This window comes from Impatiens glandulifera, chromosome 3 (genome assembly GCF_907164915.1).
Source record: "Impatiens glandulifera chromosome 3, dImpGla2.1, whole genome shotgun sequence".
Taxonomy (NCBI): domain Eukaryota; kingdom Viridiplantae; phylum Streptophyta; class Magnoliopsida; order Ericales; family Balsaminaceae; genus Impatiens; species Impatiens glandulifera.
In genome coordinates this window covers 9,049,358-9,065,371 of record NC_061864.1, presented here as the reverse complement: position 1 = coordinate 9,065,371, position 16,014 = coordinate 9,049,358, and the positions used below count along the sequence as shown (strand labels likewise).

The 16,014-nt window shown below is 32.1% G+C and overlaps 4 protein-coding genes across 4 annotated transcripts; 1 reads left to right on the top strand and 3 right to left on the bottom strand.

The window, feature by feature from the left end:
• Window positions 1-164: 164 nt before the first annotated feature.
• Window positions 165-1,563, bottom strand: LOC124931490 (uncharacterized protein At2g39795, mitochondrial-like). The gene is made up of 3 exons (XM_047471968.1): window positions 1,228-1,563; window positions 693-1,048; window positions 165-594 (listed from the first exon to the last, which is right to left on the bottom strand). Exons 1-3 carry the CDS (start codon window positions 1,510-1,512, stop codon window positions 435-437), a joined length of 801 nt encoding a protein of 266 aa, XP_047327924.1. The 5' UTR covers window positions 1,513-1,563; the 3' UTR covers window positions 165-434.
• Window positions 1,564-2,622: 1,059 nt separating this feature from the next.
• On the bottom strand, window positions 2,623-3,379 carry LOC124932271 (54S ribosomal protein L37, mitochondrial-like). The gene has a single exon (XM_047472887.1). The coding sequence runs from the start codon at window positions 3,268-3,270 to the stop codon at window positions 2,863-2,865; it is 408 nt and encodes a 135-aa protein (XP_047328843.1). The 5' UTR covers window positions 3,271-3,379; the 3' UTR covers window positions 2,623-2,862.
• Window positions 3,380-4,666: 1,287 nt separating this feature from the next.
• On the top strand, window positions 4,667-10,202 carry LOC124931207 (DNA-directed RNA polymerase III subunit rpc3-like). Its single transcript, XM_047471629.1, has 14 exons — window positions 4,667-4,803; window positions 4,927-5,074; window positions 5,228-5,346; window positions 5,431-5,524; window positions 5,640-5,785; window positions 6,416-6,577; window positions 6,646-6,753; window positions 7,450-7,561; window positions 8,220-8,363; window positions 8,481-8,518; window positions 8,627-8,719; window positions 9,171-9,254; window positions 9,513-9,662; window positions 9,908-10,202. Exons 1-14 carry the CDS (start codon window positions 4,735-4,737, stop codon window positions 10,031-10,033), a joined length of 1,593 nt encoding a protein of 530 aa, XP_047327585.1. The 5' UTR covers window positions 4,667-4,734; the 3' UTR covers window positions 10,034-10,202.
• Window positions 10,203-12,410: 2,208 nt separating this feature from the next.
• On the bottom strand, window positions 12,411-13,914 carry LOC124932738 (protein phosphatase 2C 37-like). The gene is made up of 3 exons (XM_047473416.1): window positions 13,432-13,914; window positions 13,034-13,345; window positions 12,411-12,932 (listed from the first exon to the last, which is right to left on the bottom strand). The coding sequence occupies exons 1-3, from the start codon at window positions 13,873-13,875 to the stop codon at window positions 12,546-12,548; spliced, it is 1,143 nt and encodes a 380-aa protein (XP_047329372.1). The 5' UTR covers window positions 13,876-13,914; the 3' UTR covers window positions 12,411-12,545.
• Between the last annotated feature and the right edge of the window lie 2,100 nt (window positions 13,915-16,014).

The following is a 16,014-nucleotide window of genomic DNA, read 5'->3' as shown; positions in this document are numbered from 1 at the left end:
AAAATAAAAAAGTATTTTGTTTATTAAGACTATTTACATAACCTTTGATAAGTTTCAAAAGTAAAGAGTTCTTGACAGACAAGACATATTAGATAGATTCAAACCCAATTCAAGGTCTCATCTCAAAAGAGTTTCAGAAAACTGCCAAGAACTAGAGAAGGAGCAGCTACAACAACTGTTTTACAATCACAGTTAACTATCAAAGTTCATACATAGCAACAGAAAATGAAAGATAATACATTTCCCAACAAATATCAATGCTTTGTTCTCTCTAGAAAGTTAAGGTATTTATTCTTACAAATCATGCAAATAGATAAAAAAAAAAAACCATAAAAGATAAGCAGCTTGTGAGCAAAATCAGAGTAACATAATCCCAATAAGATTTAATAATTTGCTTATGAAAGAAAGAGTACCAAACAAAATCTCTCTTCTACCTATGCCTCAACAAACCTTTTAAGGTTTTTCAGCCAATTGATGTATTCCCTGTTGTCTTTATCAACCATGTATTCATTCAAGTAATTGGTCGTGCTGGGTTTGATTCCTCTAATCTCCAAATACTTGTGGAAACCATTCTGGAGGTTTTCATCCAAATCACTGCCAGCCACCAACAAGATAAAACCATGATTGTGATTGTGTAAATTCAAATTATGATAAAAGATCAAACAAACAAACAAACAAACAAACAAACTCACGAGAAGTCTGGTCCTTCATAAGCAAGTTGATCCTCATCAGAGCTAGTTTCATTCTTGATCGCCAAACTGTCAATAACGATCTCATCAGGGCTAGCAGAACAACCAAACTCCAACACAGGTCCTCCTGTCTTTTTAGAAATCCTCACAACTAATTCAGTCCTTGAGTTCACGTCCTGTGCCGCATCATCATCGTTATCATTACCATCATTTTCTTCTTCTTCATCTGGGGTAGACAGATCAGGCATATAGACTTCAACAGTAATGGTTTCATCTTGGTATTGTCTAGTCAACGTTATTGTTTGCTGCCCTGGATTGTCTTGAATCTTGAAAGGGAAATCACTTGGGACCTCATCAACCTATAATATAGATTTCCAGGAAGAAAATAAGTTATCTTTTATAAAAGCAACAGTTTTATAACAGGAAGAATAATCGAAATGTATATAAAAAAGGGTTTAAAGGAAATCTAAAACGTAGAATCTCTAATTCATGTTACTAATAAAATCAAATTAACAGGAAGAGGGAAGGAGATATTCACCTCTCCGTTCTCATTCGATTCTTCGGCACATTCAACTTCAGATTCGATGACTTTGAGGAGAGAAATATCAGAGCTTGGACGACTAGAGTAGCTTCGGACCTCCAGAAAAGAAGATCGGCAGACCGGGCGAAAAGAAGATAGGCCGACCGGCTGAAAAGAAGATCGGCCGCAGAAATGGTGAGAGGAGACGCCTCTGTTAGCGGCTGAGTACTTCCGTGCTTGACTACCGACAACCCGCCTCGCCATTGTTGACGCTGACTTGCGAAGGATAGATGTGAAAGCCATTGTTGACACAGAGAGAGAAAACTAGGGTTTAGGGGTTTTTCAGGTTAAGGTTTAAAGAAAGAGCGTCACCCCACTTATGTACATATATAATTGAACTCGGGTAATCTCGTAAATACGTCGTCTTTTTTTCTTCTTCTAGGGTATACATTTATTTTCGAGAGTTTATTATTTTATTTATATTTTTATCAAGAAAATTCTTAGACCATTTCAATCATTTTTTATAGCAAAATATTTGTTAAACTTATAAAAATTGCATTGTAAATAATTAAAAAAATTATTATAATCTTTAAGAGTTTAAGAGGAATGTTAAAAGGAAGAGAATTAGAGAAAAAAAAAATAAAGTGTGAAAAAATTTATTAATTTTTTAACAAATTAGATTGGTCCATAATAATCTTTTAAATTTAGTCAATCTCATCCTTAATCATTTCTCATATTAAACTCATATATTTAAGATGTTACATAAAAAAAAAATAAGAATAAAAATTCAGTAATTTGTTAGATTAATTGTTGTCCCAATCTAGATAAGTCATCAGATGATTAATATTTTATTTGAAAATTAAACTTTTAAAAATGAAAAATAAGTTAATTTTGCATTATCAATATCAAATGTAAAATTTTTATTATTATATAAAAATAAATATATTTGTCAAGATAACCCGAATTAAACAATGCATAATTTTATTTTTATACATTTAATATATTAAGTAAATAAAACACAAAAAAAAGTAAAAAAAAAAAATACATATATCTCCCAAAAATATCAACCATCCATAAATAAAATATTACCGTTACACTTCAATTTGAATTTAATTAATTAATTAATTGCTGATTAGAATATATGGTTGAAATTATTTTTTTGATTTGTAATATAATTCATTTAAATTCTTATAAATGAAAACTTAATAGTGTGTTATCCTTTAATCTTTATACAAAGCATAATAAATTCATACCTTTTAAAACATAATAATTATTCATCAATCACTCTTACATTTTTTTTCTTTCTATAGAACCTCAAACCTTTGTTCTCGGGCACTCTTCACGACCCGAATCAAATAACCGGGTTTGAAGAACACCTTCTGCAACAGCGACCCGTGAGGCAAATTGTCTCTATTAGGTTTAAATTCTTCTCAGATGTGGTTTGATTTCAATCAGTGTATTTCCAGGAAGAATCAATGAAGATTCAAGGAATGTTTTGATATATTTTTTTGAATTAAAGGTTTGTAGTGATAACTCAAGTAGAAAATATCAAAACAACCTTGTTTCAGTCTCCTTTAGATAATAAACCCTATCAAGGAAAAAAGAGATCAAAACTCACAAAGAATGCTGCAAGCCAACAAAACATCATTCAGCTTAGTTCTTAGCCTTTGCAGAATTATTCTCCTTAATCCTGGCTCGGTTATCCAGCTTAGCAAAGCGTTTAAGGTCTTCAAAAGGAAGATCTTCCGCTTTCATCCTCTTCAGTTCACTTAACGCAGTTCGTTTGTCAAGCGAGATCCACAACCAATCAGGGTATTCCGTATCAGCCATGAATTTCGGGTCTGATCCTTCCTTGAGAGTATTACAACCCACAGCAGTGCTTGACTTCACTTCTTTGCTTAATATAGATACTTTTGGAGCATCAGCAGACGCAGCACCTTTCCCGCCTTTCTTTTTGCTACCTCCAGCTGAAAACATTCTGCACCAAACCATTCCAACTGTCTGCCTCATAGAAACAACATTCCTCATTTGCTTAATGCATTGCATAGCCGCCATATCCATAATCCTGCATCATCAATCCCCCTAAAGTATGAGAATAACTAACTGCTAATGAAGAACTTCGTCAACATCCCAAGTAAATATCCCAACTTTAGTGACAGTAATAACACAACAAAACAAAATTGTTTTTTTTTTTTACTTATGTCTTTAATATTCAGCCTATTGGGTATCTTATTGTTCTTTGTTGTTAAAGATAAAACTCCAGCATTTCTCAAAACAAATTAGATGCCAAATTCATCACAGACAAAGAAAACCTAGAAGATAGATCAAACAATTAAACCTAAATACCTAATTAAATTAATTAGAATTAAGTAAGAACCACCAGCCTGGAGGTTGGAGTACCTATGGAATGACCTAGATGAGTGAATAGTTCCTGAAAAATCCAATCTTTTTGCTCACAAAATAGCACACTTAAAATCTAAATAATTGCTGAAATCAAAAGCATCAACATGTAAGCGTTTGAACAAGGCATAGAAAAAAATAACATATCTCGCCCAGTTGGTATAGCAGGAGTTTGAGCACAATTGAATGGATGGAGGAAAGAAATCATAGGATTTGAAACCTGAAGAATGGAATTGGTGTGAGGATCGGTAAATACAGAGAAATCTTTTTGGGACGACAATGAGTAGCGTCGGATGGATGGTCGGAAAATAGATCGGAAAAGGCGCCGCTGAGGAAGTTCCGGCGTGCTTGACTACACCGTAAACCCTTATTGGAAGTTATGTCCAGAAATGGATCCTAGATAAAATGCAATGCAAAGAAATTATAAATTAATTAATTAAAGATTGAAATTAAAATAAAGTTATACATAGTAGTGCTAGTTCCTAGATTAAAAAAGGAAATATTTAATTTTGATTTATAATTTTTATAAATCTTAAATAAATATATTTTTAAAATATTTATAAAGGTAATAATTTTACTGAGATATTTAAATAATTAATTAGTATCATATCCAACAAATATTTATCCTAGAAATAATAAGAATAATAAATAATTGAAATGTAATATTTTAACTGGACTTGATTTATTTTATTATTGAGTTTTATTTTGTCATAATTAATCATTACAAACTGATATAATTAATTTATAATTATAAATTTTAATGTTATTTAAATTAATTTTATATTTAAGATCTATATAAATAATAATAATATATTAATATAACTAATATGGTTGTAAAATAATCTTTCACAAAAAAATAATAATAATAAATCTTAAACCGGGCTGAAGCCCATGTATAACATTCTAATTGCAGCTAAAAATTAAAAGGCTTTAAAGTGGGCCGATACCTAGCCATTGACAATGTCTTTTAAATTGTTTTAAACTGGGCCAAGGTGAAGTCGCTGGCCCAACTTTATCTATTAATAAAAATCAAAAGTTTGTGTCTCTTCCCAAATAAAATAAAAACCGGTTTAAGATATTGATGTTCTTCCCGCTGCTTCAACCTCTGGTTTCTTTTTCGCGTCCATGGAAACGCCTTATGGAATTAATCTCGCAGTTTATCTCATCTCCACTTACTTCGGCGATCTCGTAGCTGTAAGATTTCTCTTTCTTTTTTAAACCCTATTCTAACATTGTGCTTTCCGATATAAGACAACGGCAAAAGGAATACGAGTCATAATTTTACCGTCTAATTTGATTGAAAATATATCTGTGCAGAAAGTTTGCGAATGCCTTCTCCGAAATGGAAGTTTATCTTTTGCAAACATACTACGATCTACTGAGCTCAACAGAGTGCAAGTGAAAAACTCCCTTCTTGTGTTAATTCAGCACAATTGCGTTCAGGCTTATGTTATTCAGCAAGAAGGTAGTATGCTTTTCTAGTTTTGAATATACCTGTAACCTTTATAGGAAATGATATCTTTTGACATGTTTTACAAATTTGAATTGTTGTCCGGAAATAACATATCTTGTCTAGCTAAACTATTGTTTTGTTCATTTTATATGATTTGTTATGCAGGAGGATTTGGAGAAGCGCCAAAGATATTAACACAATACTTGGCATTGTTTGACAATATAATCCACCATTTACGGTTCTCAAAGTTTTTGGCAATTGTGTCCGATGATCTGGGTAAAGAAGTGAGTTGTACTTGTTTTTCTTATTGTACATATATGATCAAGATTGGTAGAGGAAATTTATGAATTTTTCTTTGCTCTTAATAGTGTAGCGATATTTTAGAAGGTCTGCTTCAACATGGTAGACTTTCAGAGGATCAAATTTTGGATAGATATATGGATATATCAAATCAAAATGAAGGCAAGATAGTCTTTTATATGCTTATTGTTTTCCAACTGCACATTATTACTTCTCCTCCCTTATCCTTATTGTTTCTTTAAAAAGTTTTGTCCACGTGATACCTCGAAACCTACAGCTCAGGACGCCATAAAAGAAAACTTCAGAAGACTTGTGGGTGCCCGATATGTGGAACGTTGCCCAAAGCCAGAACCATTTCTTGCGCCACCGTCTGAAGAAGAAGTTGCTGCAAAGAAGAGGCGACTTGGTGCTAAGGCTTCCAAGGTGTGTCCTTTTCCATAACTATAAATGTTTAATGGAACCAAACCTGGGATTTTACTTTTTAAATTTTGGTTACTAGGAGGATTTCAGTTTGGCAGATATAGAACAATTTTCAAGCAATGTCCCAAGAGTTTCTTCTACATTGAAACTGGTTGACCAGACATGTTAAAGTTTCTTGATGTACTTATACATTTGTTACCAAGGCCATTTGATATGGGTTATTTGATATTAATTTCAAATAACTCACTATCCAATCAATAATGTGTACTCATCAATTACATAATTCAAATCATTAACCAAAATACCCTTTATGTAGTTTCTTTAGAAAACTGTTTTTTCATTATATATTTATACCCTAGTGTCTAAAAAGTTGAAAACAAAGTTGGAAAGTATATTTACCAAAATAACTTCCTACGTCAACAAGGTTATTTGGAAATAGCCCTATATCAAACGAGGCCCAAGTTGTGTAAAAAAATAGCAATAGAAAAATTATTAGCAAGTGTTGGTTCTATAAATGAGTGGTTGATGTAACAATTTGCTCGTGTGCCCCCATTTATTTATTTCTGCATATTCATCATTTTGTTAGGTTCTAACTCAACTTTAACTTTGTTAGCATTTGTGTTAGTACTGCAGGTACAGGTATTATTCCAAGAGCCAGAGACAATTGAACAACGTGTTCTAGCAGCAGCTGCTCCCATGGATTCAATTAGATTTTTACTTGAATCATTTATCAATGATGACAACTGCATGGTAGATGGTGAAAGAAATGAAGATAATTGGATGGATGGAGATAAGGTTGGTGTGATTTGTTGGTTTAGTGTATAGATGCATCCAATCATTCCTATTGTTTTCATTCTTTGTAGGGTAGGCAGAACGATCAAGATTTGGACATGACTACTCAAGCTCAAAAGGAGAAGAAAGTTCTTTGGCGTGTTAATTTTGAAGAATTTGTAAGACGACTTAGGCATAAGGTGGACTTTCAGAATTCTTATAGATATTGTTTGAACAAAGTAACAGTTCTATGCCCACAATATGGATTTCCACATAAATGTTTTAATTGTGTGCTATTAAGAGTAATTGGCTAATTGCCATTTTGTTAAATATCTAAATTTCTCCACATTTGGGTGAAAAAGAAAGATAGTGTCACATTTGGTTAAATATCTAAATATAGTAGTATGGTCAACTAGCATATAGTACAGTAACCTCTAATAATAGTTGTCACTCCAAGAAGGCCTTTGGCCAGTAGTGTAATGAATATTTGGGGTACCATCTGTGGAACCAATGTGACCTGGCAATTGGTTGATGTTGTTGGGTCATAAGATGGACAGAAGGCACACAATTATAGTATGATAAGAGTTGTCACCTTCTCTCCTCTGTTTCTTCACATTCTCACCTCAATTTCTAGGTCGCACCTTTTCTTCTTCATGATAATTCTAAATCTCACCTAAGTATTTCCTAATCTCTAACACATGCTACAATATTATTAGAGATCGTTCCTTGCTCATGTTCATATGGCTCACAAAATTGGGATCGATCACGTGGAATTTTGGCACAATGTCTTTTGTCTTTTATTTGGAAGTCTCAACTGTGTCATTTGAACAGTGAAAGATGTAAGTTTATAGAAAAACAACTTATATTGGAACAATGTTTTAAACATCTCTCTCCAGGCTTGTGTTGCAAATGTGAAAGGAAGACTTGATGAAGGAACTGCCACTGTTCTATCTTCAATTCTGAAAGCAACTAGAAGTGCCGAGACTAAAGTTAAAATGGAGAGTTCAGGTGATTGATTGAATATGTTACTTGGTTAATTGGATGAAGCGCTTATCTTTGACTATCTTATATCATAATTTTACCACGATTATGAGGTTGGGTTTCAGTTTTTTACGTAAAACGTTTTGAAACACCTTGAAGCTCAAGGCACTCTGCAAAGCTAATTTCTTTTAGAGGCAGTTTTGTCTATGTGCTTCTAGGTCTGACATGTTCAGTGCACTCTATAAGCATTTTCTTGTTTATGTCCCATATAGATGTCAGTGTTGTCGTATATCCCTATAGCTTGTTTGATGTAGTATTTTTTTTTTTAAATAATATGATATCATTTTGGAAACAAAAAATCCTTCTTTGATGAAGGATGTGAATTATTTGAGTTAAAGACTAAAATATCCTTTTTTATATATTAGGGTAATTTGTTGGTTAATGATTTGAATAATTTGATTGATTCCTATTATGAGATTTTGTACATGTGAAGTTTTTTCTCACTTACCATATCCCTATTATGTACTAACAAAATTAGTATTTTTCATTGTCTCCGTTTGAATCCGGAGTTGAGAGCTAATGATATTTTTAATGTTTAACAGAAAAGTTGGCTTCAGCTTTTCATCCCAATCCACTTTATTATTATGATGCACTAATTGTTGCTAACATTTTGATTTCTGAATAGTCCCTCTATCCATGGACTCTATTCTTGAGGAAGTGATTAAAACGGATAAAGGTCGCAGCATGAACGTGGATCGCGTCAGAGCTGCTCTAATCCAGTTAGGTTGTCAACTTCCTGTAATAGAGTTAGATGAGACATTTAGCATTGGTAATTTATTGTTCTGGACACCACTACCTATACTCTTGTTTATATGCCTCAACACAAGAATATTACAATGGAAGATCGGTTACTTGATTTTTTCTTTTTTAAACTTTTATTTTTCAGACTTAGGTGCGATTATTGAATTGGCTCAACTTGAGGAGGTTAGTTTTCTATAATGCTTTCCCACTTGTGCTTAGAATTCTTCTTCTAGGCACTGTTTGTTAACCTTAGGCTAAAAGGTAGAGAATTACCACATTCTATGCTTATAGGTGGAATCAATTGTATTGAAAAGATATGGAAGGGAGGCTTATAGGATGTTCAGGTTGTTGTCAAAGGCTGGTCGTCCAATGGAAACTGAGAAGGTAAAAAGTTGTCTCTCACAATGAAAATGGACATTGGTAAAAAGTTAGCTGTTTGTGACAAAATATTTTTGCGAGAAAAATTCATGTGATATAACCTAGAATTTTTAATATATTTTTGTGGAAGTTTGTAGCTAAAATGTGGTTGTTATACAAGAGAAAAACAATGAAAAACCAAACTATCAACAAGATCTATCTATAAATGTTCAAGAGCTTGTTTAATGTGGATTATTCTAAATAAATCAGCATCTTATCAACTATCACATCTTTAAATCTGATCATTGAAATCAAAATTCCAAATTAGCCTTTATCTAAATAATCCAATTAAATCAGTTTTACATCAAACAAGTTTCCCCCCCTCAAAAAAAATCCAGATTATTTCCATATTCTTCCACACAAACAAGCCCCAACAACCCCTGAAGTAGATAATTTTGTCTTCTTTTGGATATTGTAGATTGCGGACACAACATTTGTTGACAAGGCAGAGACTGCCAAGATCTTACTCACTCTCTGGAAAGATGATTACTTGCAAATGGAGGTGATTGGTTTTGGTTTTCTAATATTTTGATTATTTATTGGTCTTCTTAACATCTAAAATGGTTTAGAAGTGCCAAAACATCAGAGCAGGGATCTTGACTACTTGCTTTGGTTTAAATTCTTCAAAGTGTTTTTAGCTTAAGTAAATTCTAGTGATCACCGGCTATCAGATCCATAAAAAACTAAAATTGCAAGAACTTCTTCTTTCTTTATTTCTTCCCCTAGTAGAAATATTCAAGGTATTATATGCTTTCTGCAGACACTAACTGCAAATTCAGGAAAAGAAACTAAGTACATGGTATGGAAAGTGAATAAAGATCTCCTATGGATCCATGTTTTGGATGAGATGTACCATGCTGCCTTAAATTTGAGACTACGACTTATGCGTGAGATGGAGCAAGAGAAAGAGGTTAGTAAATCGTTTTGATCCTTTTTTGTGTCTACGAGTCTAGCTGAAACTGCTATTTTGCACAATCATGATCCCAATCCCATTTAAATTGACAGTGATTTGTCTATTCTGAGTTTGACATAAAAAATACGAAAGATCAATTAGTGTTTATTTTCTTTTGGTATTTCTGGACAATGATTATAGTCATATAGTGTGATCCATTTGAATGGAGTCGTAGCTTGACTTAATGTTTTGGAACTTTTCAGATTATTCTAGCGCCCAAAGGAATTCAATTCGAGAAAAGAGTTGATCGGTTGAAGAAAGTAAGAAATGTTCTCGAATCCTCTCTAATGAAACTTGTGGACGCAACCATGCTTTTCCGCGACTTCTAGAAGCCTAATTTGGCCATCCTGAATCCATTTTTGAAGTCTATTAACTAGCTAACTAACTATAGAAGAAGTGAGAGTATTAATGTATAATATTAGAGTTAGAGTTTCATGAGATGATCTTCCAACAGACATTTCTGTTAATTTGGTTGGCTAATGTTATTTATATTCACTATCCAATGTTACTACTTTAATTTGAAGAACTTTAATTAATTAAGAATCATTTCATCAAAACATTGAATCATATAAACTCTTTAAAGTAAGCCAATGATATTATGTGGACCACATGTCACATTCGAACATCTCAACACAATTAATAAGCACCACGCCTTCCTTTTCATTGATTGATAATTCCTTCAAATATCTAAATATTCTTTTTATAAAAATCTGGACATTATTAAAATATCTTTATTTTAATTTTTTTTAGTTATTATTATATTATAATATCCTTTAAATCTTTTTATCAAAAAAAAAAATCTATTTTCTCAAAATTACTGTCATACCAATAAAACTAGCAATTATTTTCTATATTATTTTTTCCTGCCAAAAAGACTTGCAATAAAGAGTTTTATCCAAGAAAATATATCTCATATTTGTTAGAAAAAAAAAATTAAACGAGCTGTCCAAGAGTAAATTCAATTTATTTGAAAATTTATATTATTTCAAAAATACTAACATCTCATCTCTTTCCCTTCAACTTAAAGAGTGTATTTGTTATATATATAAGTCATTTAAGTATCTATTTAAAGAAAATGAGTTTGAAAGAGATGTAATCGGAAAAAAAAAATGTTTTAAGTGTTATATTAAAATATTAATATAGATAAAGTATTCATAAAATAGTTATGATTTCTAATATAAATCCATAAAATATAATCTTTTATAATGCTTCTATGACGACGTCCTAGTCAGTATGACTATTCACATAATATTTATTATACAATAAGTTAATGGGGGACGGGGTATATATTCATTTTCTTTTTTTAGATTCGTTTATCTCAACATTATTGACATACATTTAAATATGATTTAAGACAATTAAATTATAAAATGTACAGCTTTTATAATTAATAAATTTAAAATTCTCATTTTTATTACTAATTGCTTACATTAAAAAAATGTATATTATAAAAGTGTAATTATAAGGTAATAATTATTTAGATTAGTTTACAAATGATAAACTTGTTGGCTTCTCTCATACTAAATTATTATTATTACTTTAAAAAGAAAAATAGAATCCTTACGTTAATGATCTCATTTCATTTCACGTCTGATTGGATCCGGGTTGACTACCCGATTCGGCCTTATCTGTTGAGATAAATGCTGTTTAATTAAATAAGGACAAAATATATATATATATATATATATATATATATATATATATATATATATATATATATATATATATATATATATATATATATATATATATATATATATATATATATATATATATATATATATATATATATATATATATGTTAGCTTTTGAAATAAATGTATTGGGATAATAGTCAAGATACTCCACCGATCCACCGAGCTTGTTTGATCTGGGTTTTTTTTTGTGAGTCATTTGATTGATGAATAAAAAAAATAATATAGGTATATTTCGAATTCACAACCTAACTAAAACAAGTACAACTCTTAAACCAACTAGGCTAATAACACTTTATATTTTAAATTCAACACCAAATTTCATGAACGCGAGACGTTGTAACAATATATTTTTATCCGTGTGATCGTACGGAATCTTCCTAGTTTAACTAATAATATAATTGATATTATTGACAATAAAAGAAAAAATAAATATAACAATTTGATTTGAGATTAATGTCGAGGGATATCGAAATATTTATAACAAAATGACCCTAAAGATAACTTTAAATGCGTTGTGCGCGCAAATGATCACTTCAAAATATTCTGACGAAATTATCCCTTATCTTGTAAGAAGAGTAGGATCATTCTAAACTTTTAAGATAAATGCATGTAACCCCTCTTTTAGGTCATTCCCTCATATTTTCGCGATATCAGTCTCGTCTAATTATTGAAATTGACAAACACTTTTTCTATACTTATTAATAAAACAGTTAAAAAATATATTTAAAAGAAATTAAAAAAGAAAAACACTTTCTCGAAATTATACAACATGAAATTCTAGATCCTCCCAATACCAACAACATATATTATATGTTATCCATACGAAATTCTTCTTCCCAATATCAACAATAATTTGACCCACATCTCTGCCTTCGTCAGTCAATATTTTATTTAAATTATTTCATCTATTCAAATATTCTTATTTTTTTTTTATTATAAGAAAATTCCAAATATAATATCTACGTTTGTCATTTCTTATGGTAAAAAAAAATAGTTATTAACACTAAAATGTAGAATTGCTTTTTAACTTAAAATTTATTAAAAGTAATATTATATAATATTATTATAAAAGCTTATGAACATATAATAGCTACAGAAAAGATGAAATAAATTTCTCTCTTCAGATGGATTGATGGATCGATCTCTACAGCGGCCGCCTGAGATCTACGACGAGAACGCTGACGTTATCGGAACTGTGCCTTGCGAGTGCGAGCCTAGTCAGAACAATGGAAGCGTCCGAACAAGCCTTATCACCTCCTCCTGCTCCTGATAACAAGCACATTCTTACAACTGCGCATGCGGTCTCATTGGAAACTACGTCCCATAGCCCGTCGCTTGCGAGTATCAGAAACTCATCCTCTGCCGTTCTATCTGTTACAGTTACCTCCGGTTCGGAGATCACGAACGGTTTCAGGTAATGATCTCCAATCGCTCTAGACATCGCTAGAACGCCAAGCACTCTTGCTCCGTCCCAGTATATAACGCGGCCGCCTGCTTTCTCGATCCGATCCAGCTCATCCGGACGATCAGGCTGTATAGCAGATTCAATGATGATAAGCAAAGATGAAGATAATATAACATAAAACAATCGCAGCAGCAAAGCATCCAAATCAAAACGAGTCGAACTCTCACCTTATGATCGGAAGATAGAGGAGTAGCGACGGCGTTCCTACAGAGTACGGCTCGAGAGTCACCGCAATTGGAGACGACGATCTTCTCCGGCGTCACCAACGCCACTACAGCGGTCGATCCAACCGCATCGCATCTAGGCGGTTGAAGCTCACATCGACAGTTAGAACTCGAAACGTGAACCACCGCCTCCCTATCCATGCGCGAGAAACTCCGATCCATCAATTCCTTCCAAATTATAACCTCCTCCTCATCCGCACCTTCCAGTTCCTCCTTCACTATTCCGTGGAATCGATCCTTGCACTTCATCGCAACCTGAAACAATCAAATCAAATCAAATCAAATCAATCAATCCGATCGCGAAAGATTAATTACAAGAATTATGTACAATTGATACTCACATGCGAGCAGCCGTGGCCATCGTAGACGCCAAAAAAGTGCAGATCGGAAGGTTTATTCATCTTCTCATCGCTCCTCCTCCGCCTATAAAACGAAGGATGAGCGGCCACTGCATCTTCCATATCTTTCCTCCTCCCGCGTATTGACGTTATCCCAAACTTAGGGGGATTCACCAGCTGATCTTCTGCTACCGCTTCAGGCTCAGGTATGATTTTCTCACTAGTTACCGAATTCGATTCCAATTCCGAATTCTCAACTTCCTTCTTCTTCTGTCTCTTGCGGTCATTATCCAGAGGAGGAGGAGCAACAACTCCGACGTCCGCCGCCATGAACTTCAACGAGCTCAGATCCAACTGCTGCCTCCTCCTCCGTTTCGACGCCTTCGACTCGACTCTAGAGCTCGCCGTCTCCGATTCACCAACAACTTCACAGCACATACCCGCCATTAATCAAATTCTATCGAGACTGTTAATTAATTTGATTGAAAGAAGAGCGATGTATATATATATATATATATTGAGAAATGAGAGGGATATAGAAAGGGGAAAAGAGTCACGGGCAGCTGCCCATCACCGTCCAGGGCAGAGAGAGAGAGAGAAAGAGATCCGACATGTCCAGTTGGAATGACGTAGATTTCGGATTGAATATTGACCGTTGATCTTGCATGTTTAGTTTCTCTCCCCTTTAAATCTAGTCACCACGTGTAACCCCCCTAATTTTGATTGTGTATTCGTGGACCAATGAGATTTAAACAACGAGGGGATGTAATGGGGCCCACTTTTCTTCTGACACGCATGTGGTCCTGTGTGAAGACGGTCCTTCTTCTGGCATGGTTATTCGTCTTTTTTAGCCCTCAAACAACTTCTTTCTTTTGTTTTAGCCCCTCAATAATTATTTTATTATTATTATTCTCATCTTCTTCTTCTTCTTTCTAATTTTTTATTTTATTTTATTTTGCAGGACTGCCTTTTTATGATACGTGGCTAATTTAGTTGAATGAGTTGATAAGGACCTGTATATAGACAAAACAATCTATAATATTCTAATCAGATATTTTATTCTAGGCGTTTTTTTCTTTTTTTTCAACCAAGTATTCTTTGTTTATTATTATATATATTCTTACTTTTTGCTTCATGTATTCTTTGTTTATTTTGAGCCATATTAAAAATTGTAAATAGTAATAAAGAATAAACCTATTAGATAGAGTTAAAATGTTAATAATTGTGTTAAAAGATTAGATATTTCAGTTCGATTTTCACATATTAAAGTTATGACTGTAAGCAAGGTGGGTGTTTAGGATTTGGAAGTGTGGAAAGCGATTTATGCAATTTTTATTTTATTTATAATAATATGTATTAATTATATTTTGATAATTAGTGAAATATGTGAACTGACTCTTCCAATAAAACTTTAATAATGTTATATTAACCCCACTAAAGTGGTCTTCATTTAAGAAATTAAAATGTGCATAGGACTATGACTACTATGGGGTGTCAATATATATATATATATATATATTATATATTCTATTATTTATAAAAAAAATATCATATTTAAAATATATTATAAAATCATCATAAAAAATATTGATATTCTTATTTGTAACTAGCTCAAATTGCAAAAGTTTATATAGTAACACAAAGTTTATTTTGGTTGCTAATTGTGGCATCAAAATTAAATTTGATTACAGTAAATTTTATAGTTTTGAAATCATTATATCCTCATTTGACTTAAAATGTATTGTGAAATGAATAGAAGAATATTACTGGTTCAGTCGTCGACTAAAACCAAAGATGTAATCCAACTAAGATATTTTTTGAAAATTTTAACATTTTGTTATCCACTGTTTGGTGGTTGAAGTTATACATTGAATTTAATCGATTATATAAAAATAAAAGGTTGATATAGTTAGTTATATAATAAATTTAAGCAGATCAAACTTTCACCTAAAATTCATTGTATGTGCATCATCTATGGCCATACTTCATATATCTTTGAATACAATGAATGGTGACGTAATGATTAAAAAATATACAAGAAAAAAAATATTATTTAATTTAAACTTTGGTGGTCTATTTGGGCGGTGGATGGATTTGGAGGGTCATATTCGTTCCAGCGCGCGCACTGCAATTGCCACGTGGTTCCACTGGGCATCAACCTTTACTTTTATTAAAAGAAAATAAATACTTGATAAAAATCAATAATAATATATGTATAATAATATTAAGGAATTTAAGACGTTTGGTTTGGTCTATTTATTAAAAAAAAACATAATAATTGTTGAAATTGGTTTGAATTTTTTTGAAAACGTCATTTCGATTTATTGGTCGGTTCGATTTTGTTATATAAAAGACCGGTTCAGTTGATCTAATCGGTTTGATCGGTTTCATTAGTTCTTAAAAATTTATTACTAAATAATATAATTTAATGGTGGAAAACTTAGTTATTAAAGAAATATTTAAATATCAACTATATATATATATATATTTTAAATTTTAACTATAGGAGGTCGATGTTAGTTTGGAGGTTACTAAACTAGTAACTAAACCGTTGTGTTCGGATAGACCATTTCATAATAATCAGTG

What these genes read in the sequence shown, in the direction of transcription:
- LOC124931490 (XM_047471968.1), bottom strand. Translation starts at nt 1,512, where the DNA reads ATGGCTTTCACATCTATCCTTCGCAAGTCAGCGTCAACAATGGCGAGG. An exon ending in AATCGAATGAGAACGGAGAG is followed by an intron (nt 1,049 to 1,227) that starts GTGAATATCTCC and finishes TCTATATTATAG; the next exon opens with GTTGATGAGGTCCCAAGTGA. An exon ending in TATGAAGGACCAGACTTCTC is followed by an intron (nt 595 to 692) that starts GTGAGTTTGTTT and finishes GGTGGCTGGCAG; the next exon opens with TGATTTGGATGAAAACCTCC.
- LOC124932271 (XM_047472887.1), bottom strand. Translation starts at nt 3,270, where the DNA reads ATGGATATGGCGGCTATGCAATGCATTAAGCAAATGAGGAATGTTGTT.
- LOC124931207 (XM_047471629.1), top strand. Translation starts at nt 4,735, where the DNA reads ATGGAAACGCCTTATGGAATTAATCTCGCAGTTTATCTCATCTCCACT. An exon ending in TATATCAAATCAAAATGAAG is followed by an intron (nt 5,525 to 5,639) that starts GCAAGATAGTCT and finishes CGAAACCTACAG; the next exon opens with CTCAGGACGCCATAAAAGAA. An exon ending in AGTTAAAATGGAGAGTTCAG is followed by an intron (nt 7,562 to 8,219) that starts GTGATTGATTGA and finishes ATTTCTGAATAG; the next exon opens with TCCCTCTATCCATGGACTCT.
- LOC124932738 (XM_047473416.1), bottom strand. Translation starts at nt 13,875, where the DNA reads ATGGCGGGTATGTGCTGTGAAGTTGTTGGTGAATCGGAGACGGCGAGC. An exon ending in ATGGCCACGGCTGCTCGCAT is followed by an intron (nt 13,346 to 13,431) that starts GTGAGTATCAAT and finishes TGATTGTTTCAG; the next exon opens with GTTGCGATGAAGTGCAAGGA. An exon ending in CTCTATCTTCCGATCATAAG is followed by an intron (nt 12,933 to 13,033) that starts GTGAGAGTTCGA and finishes TCTGCTATACAG; the next exon opens with CCTGATCGTCCGGATGAGCT.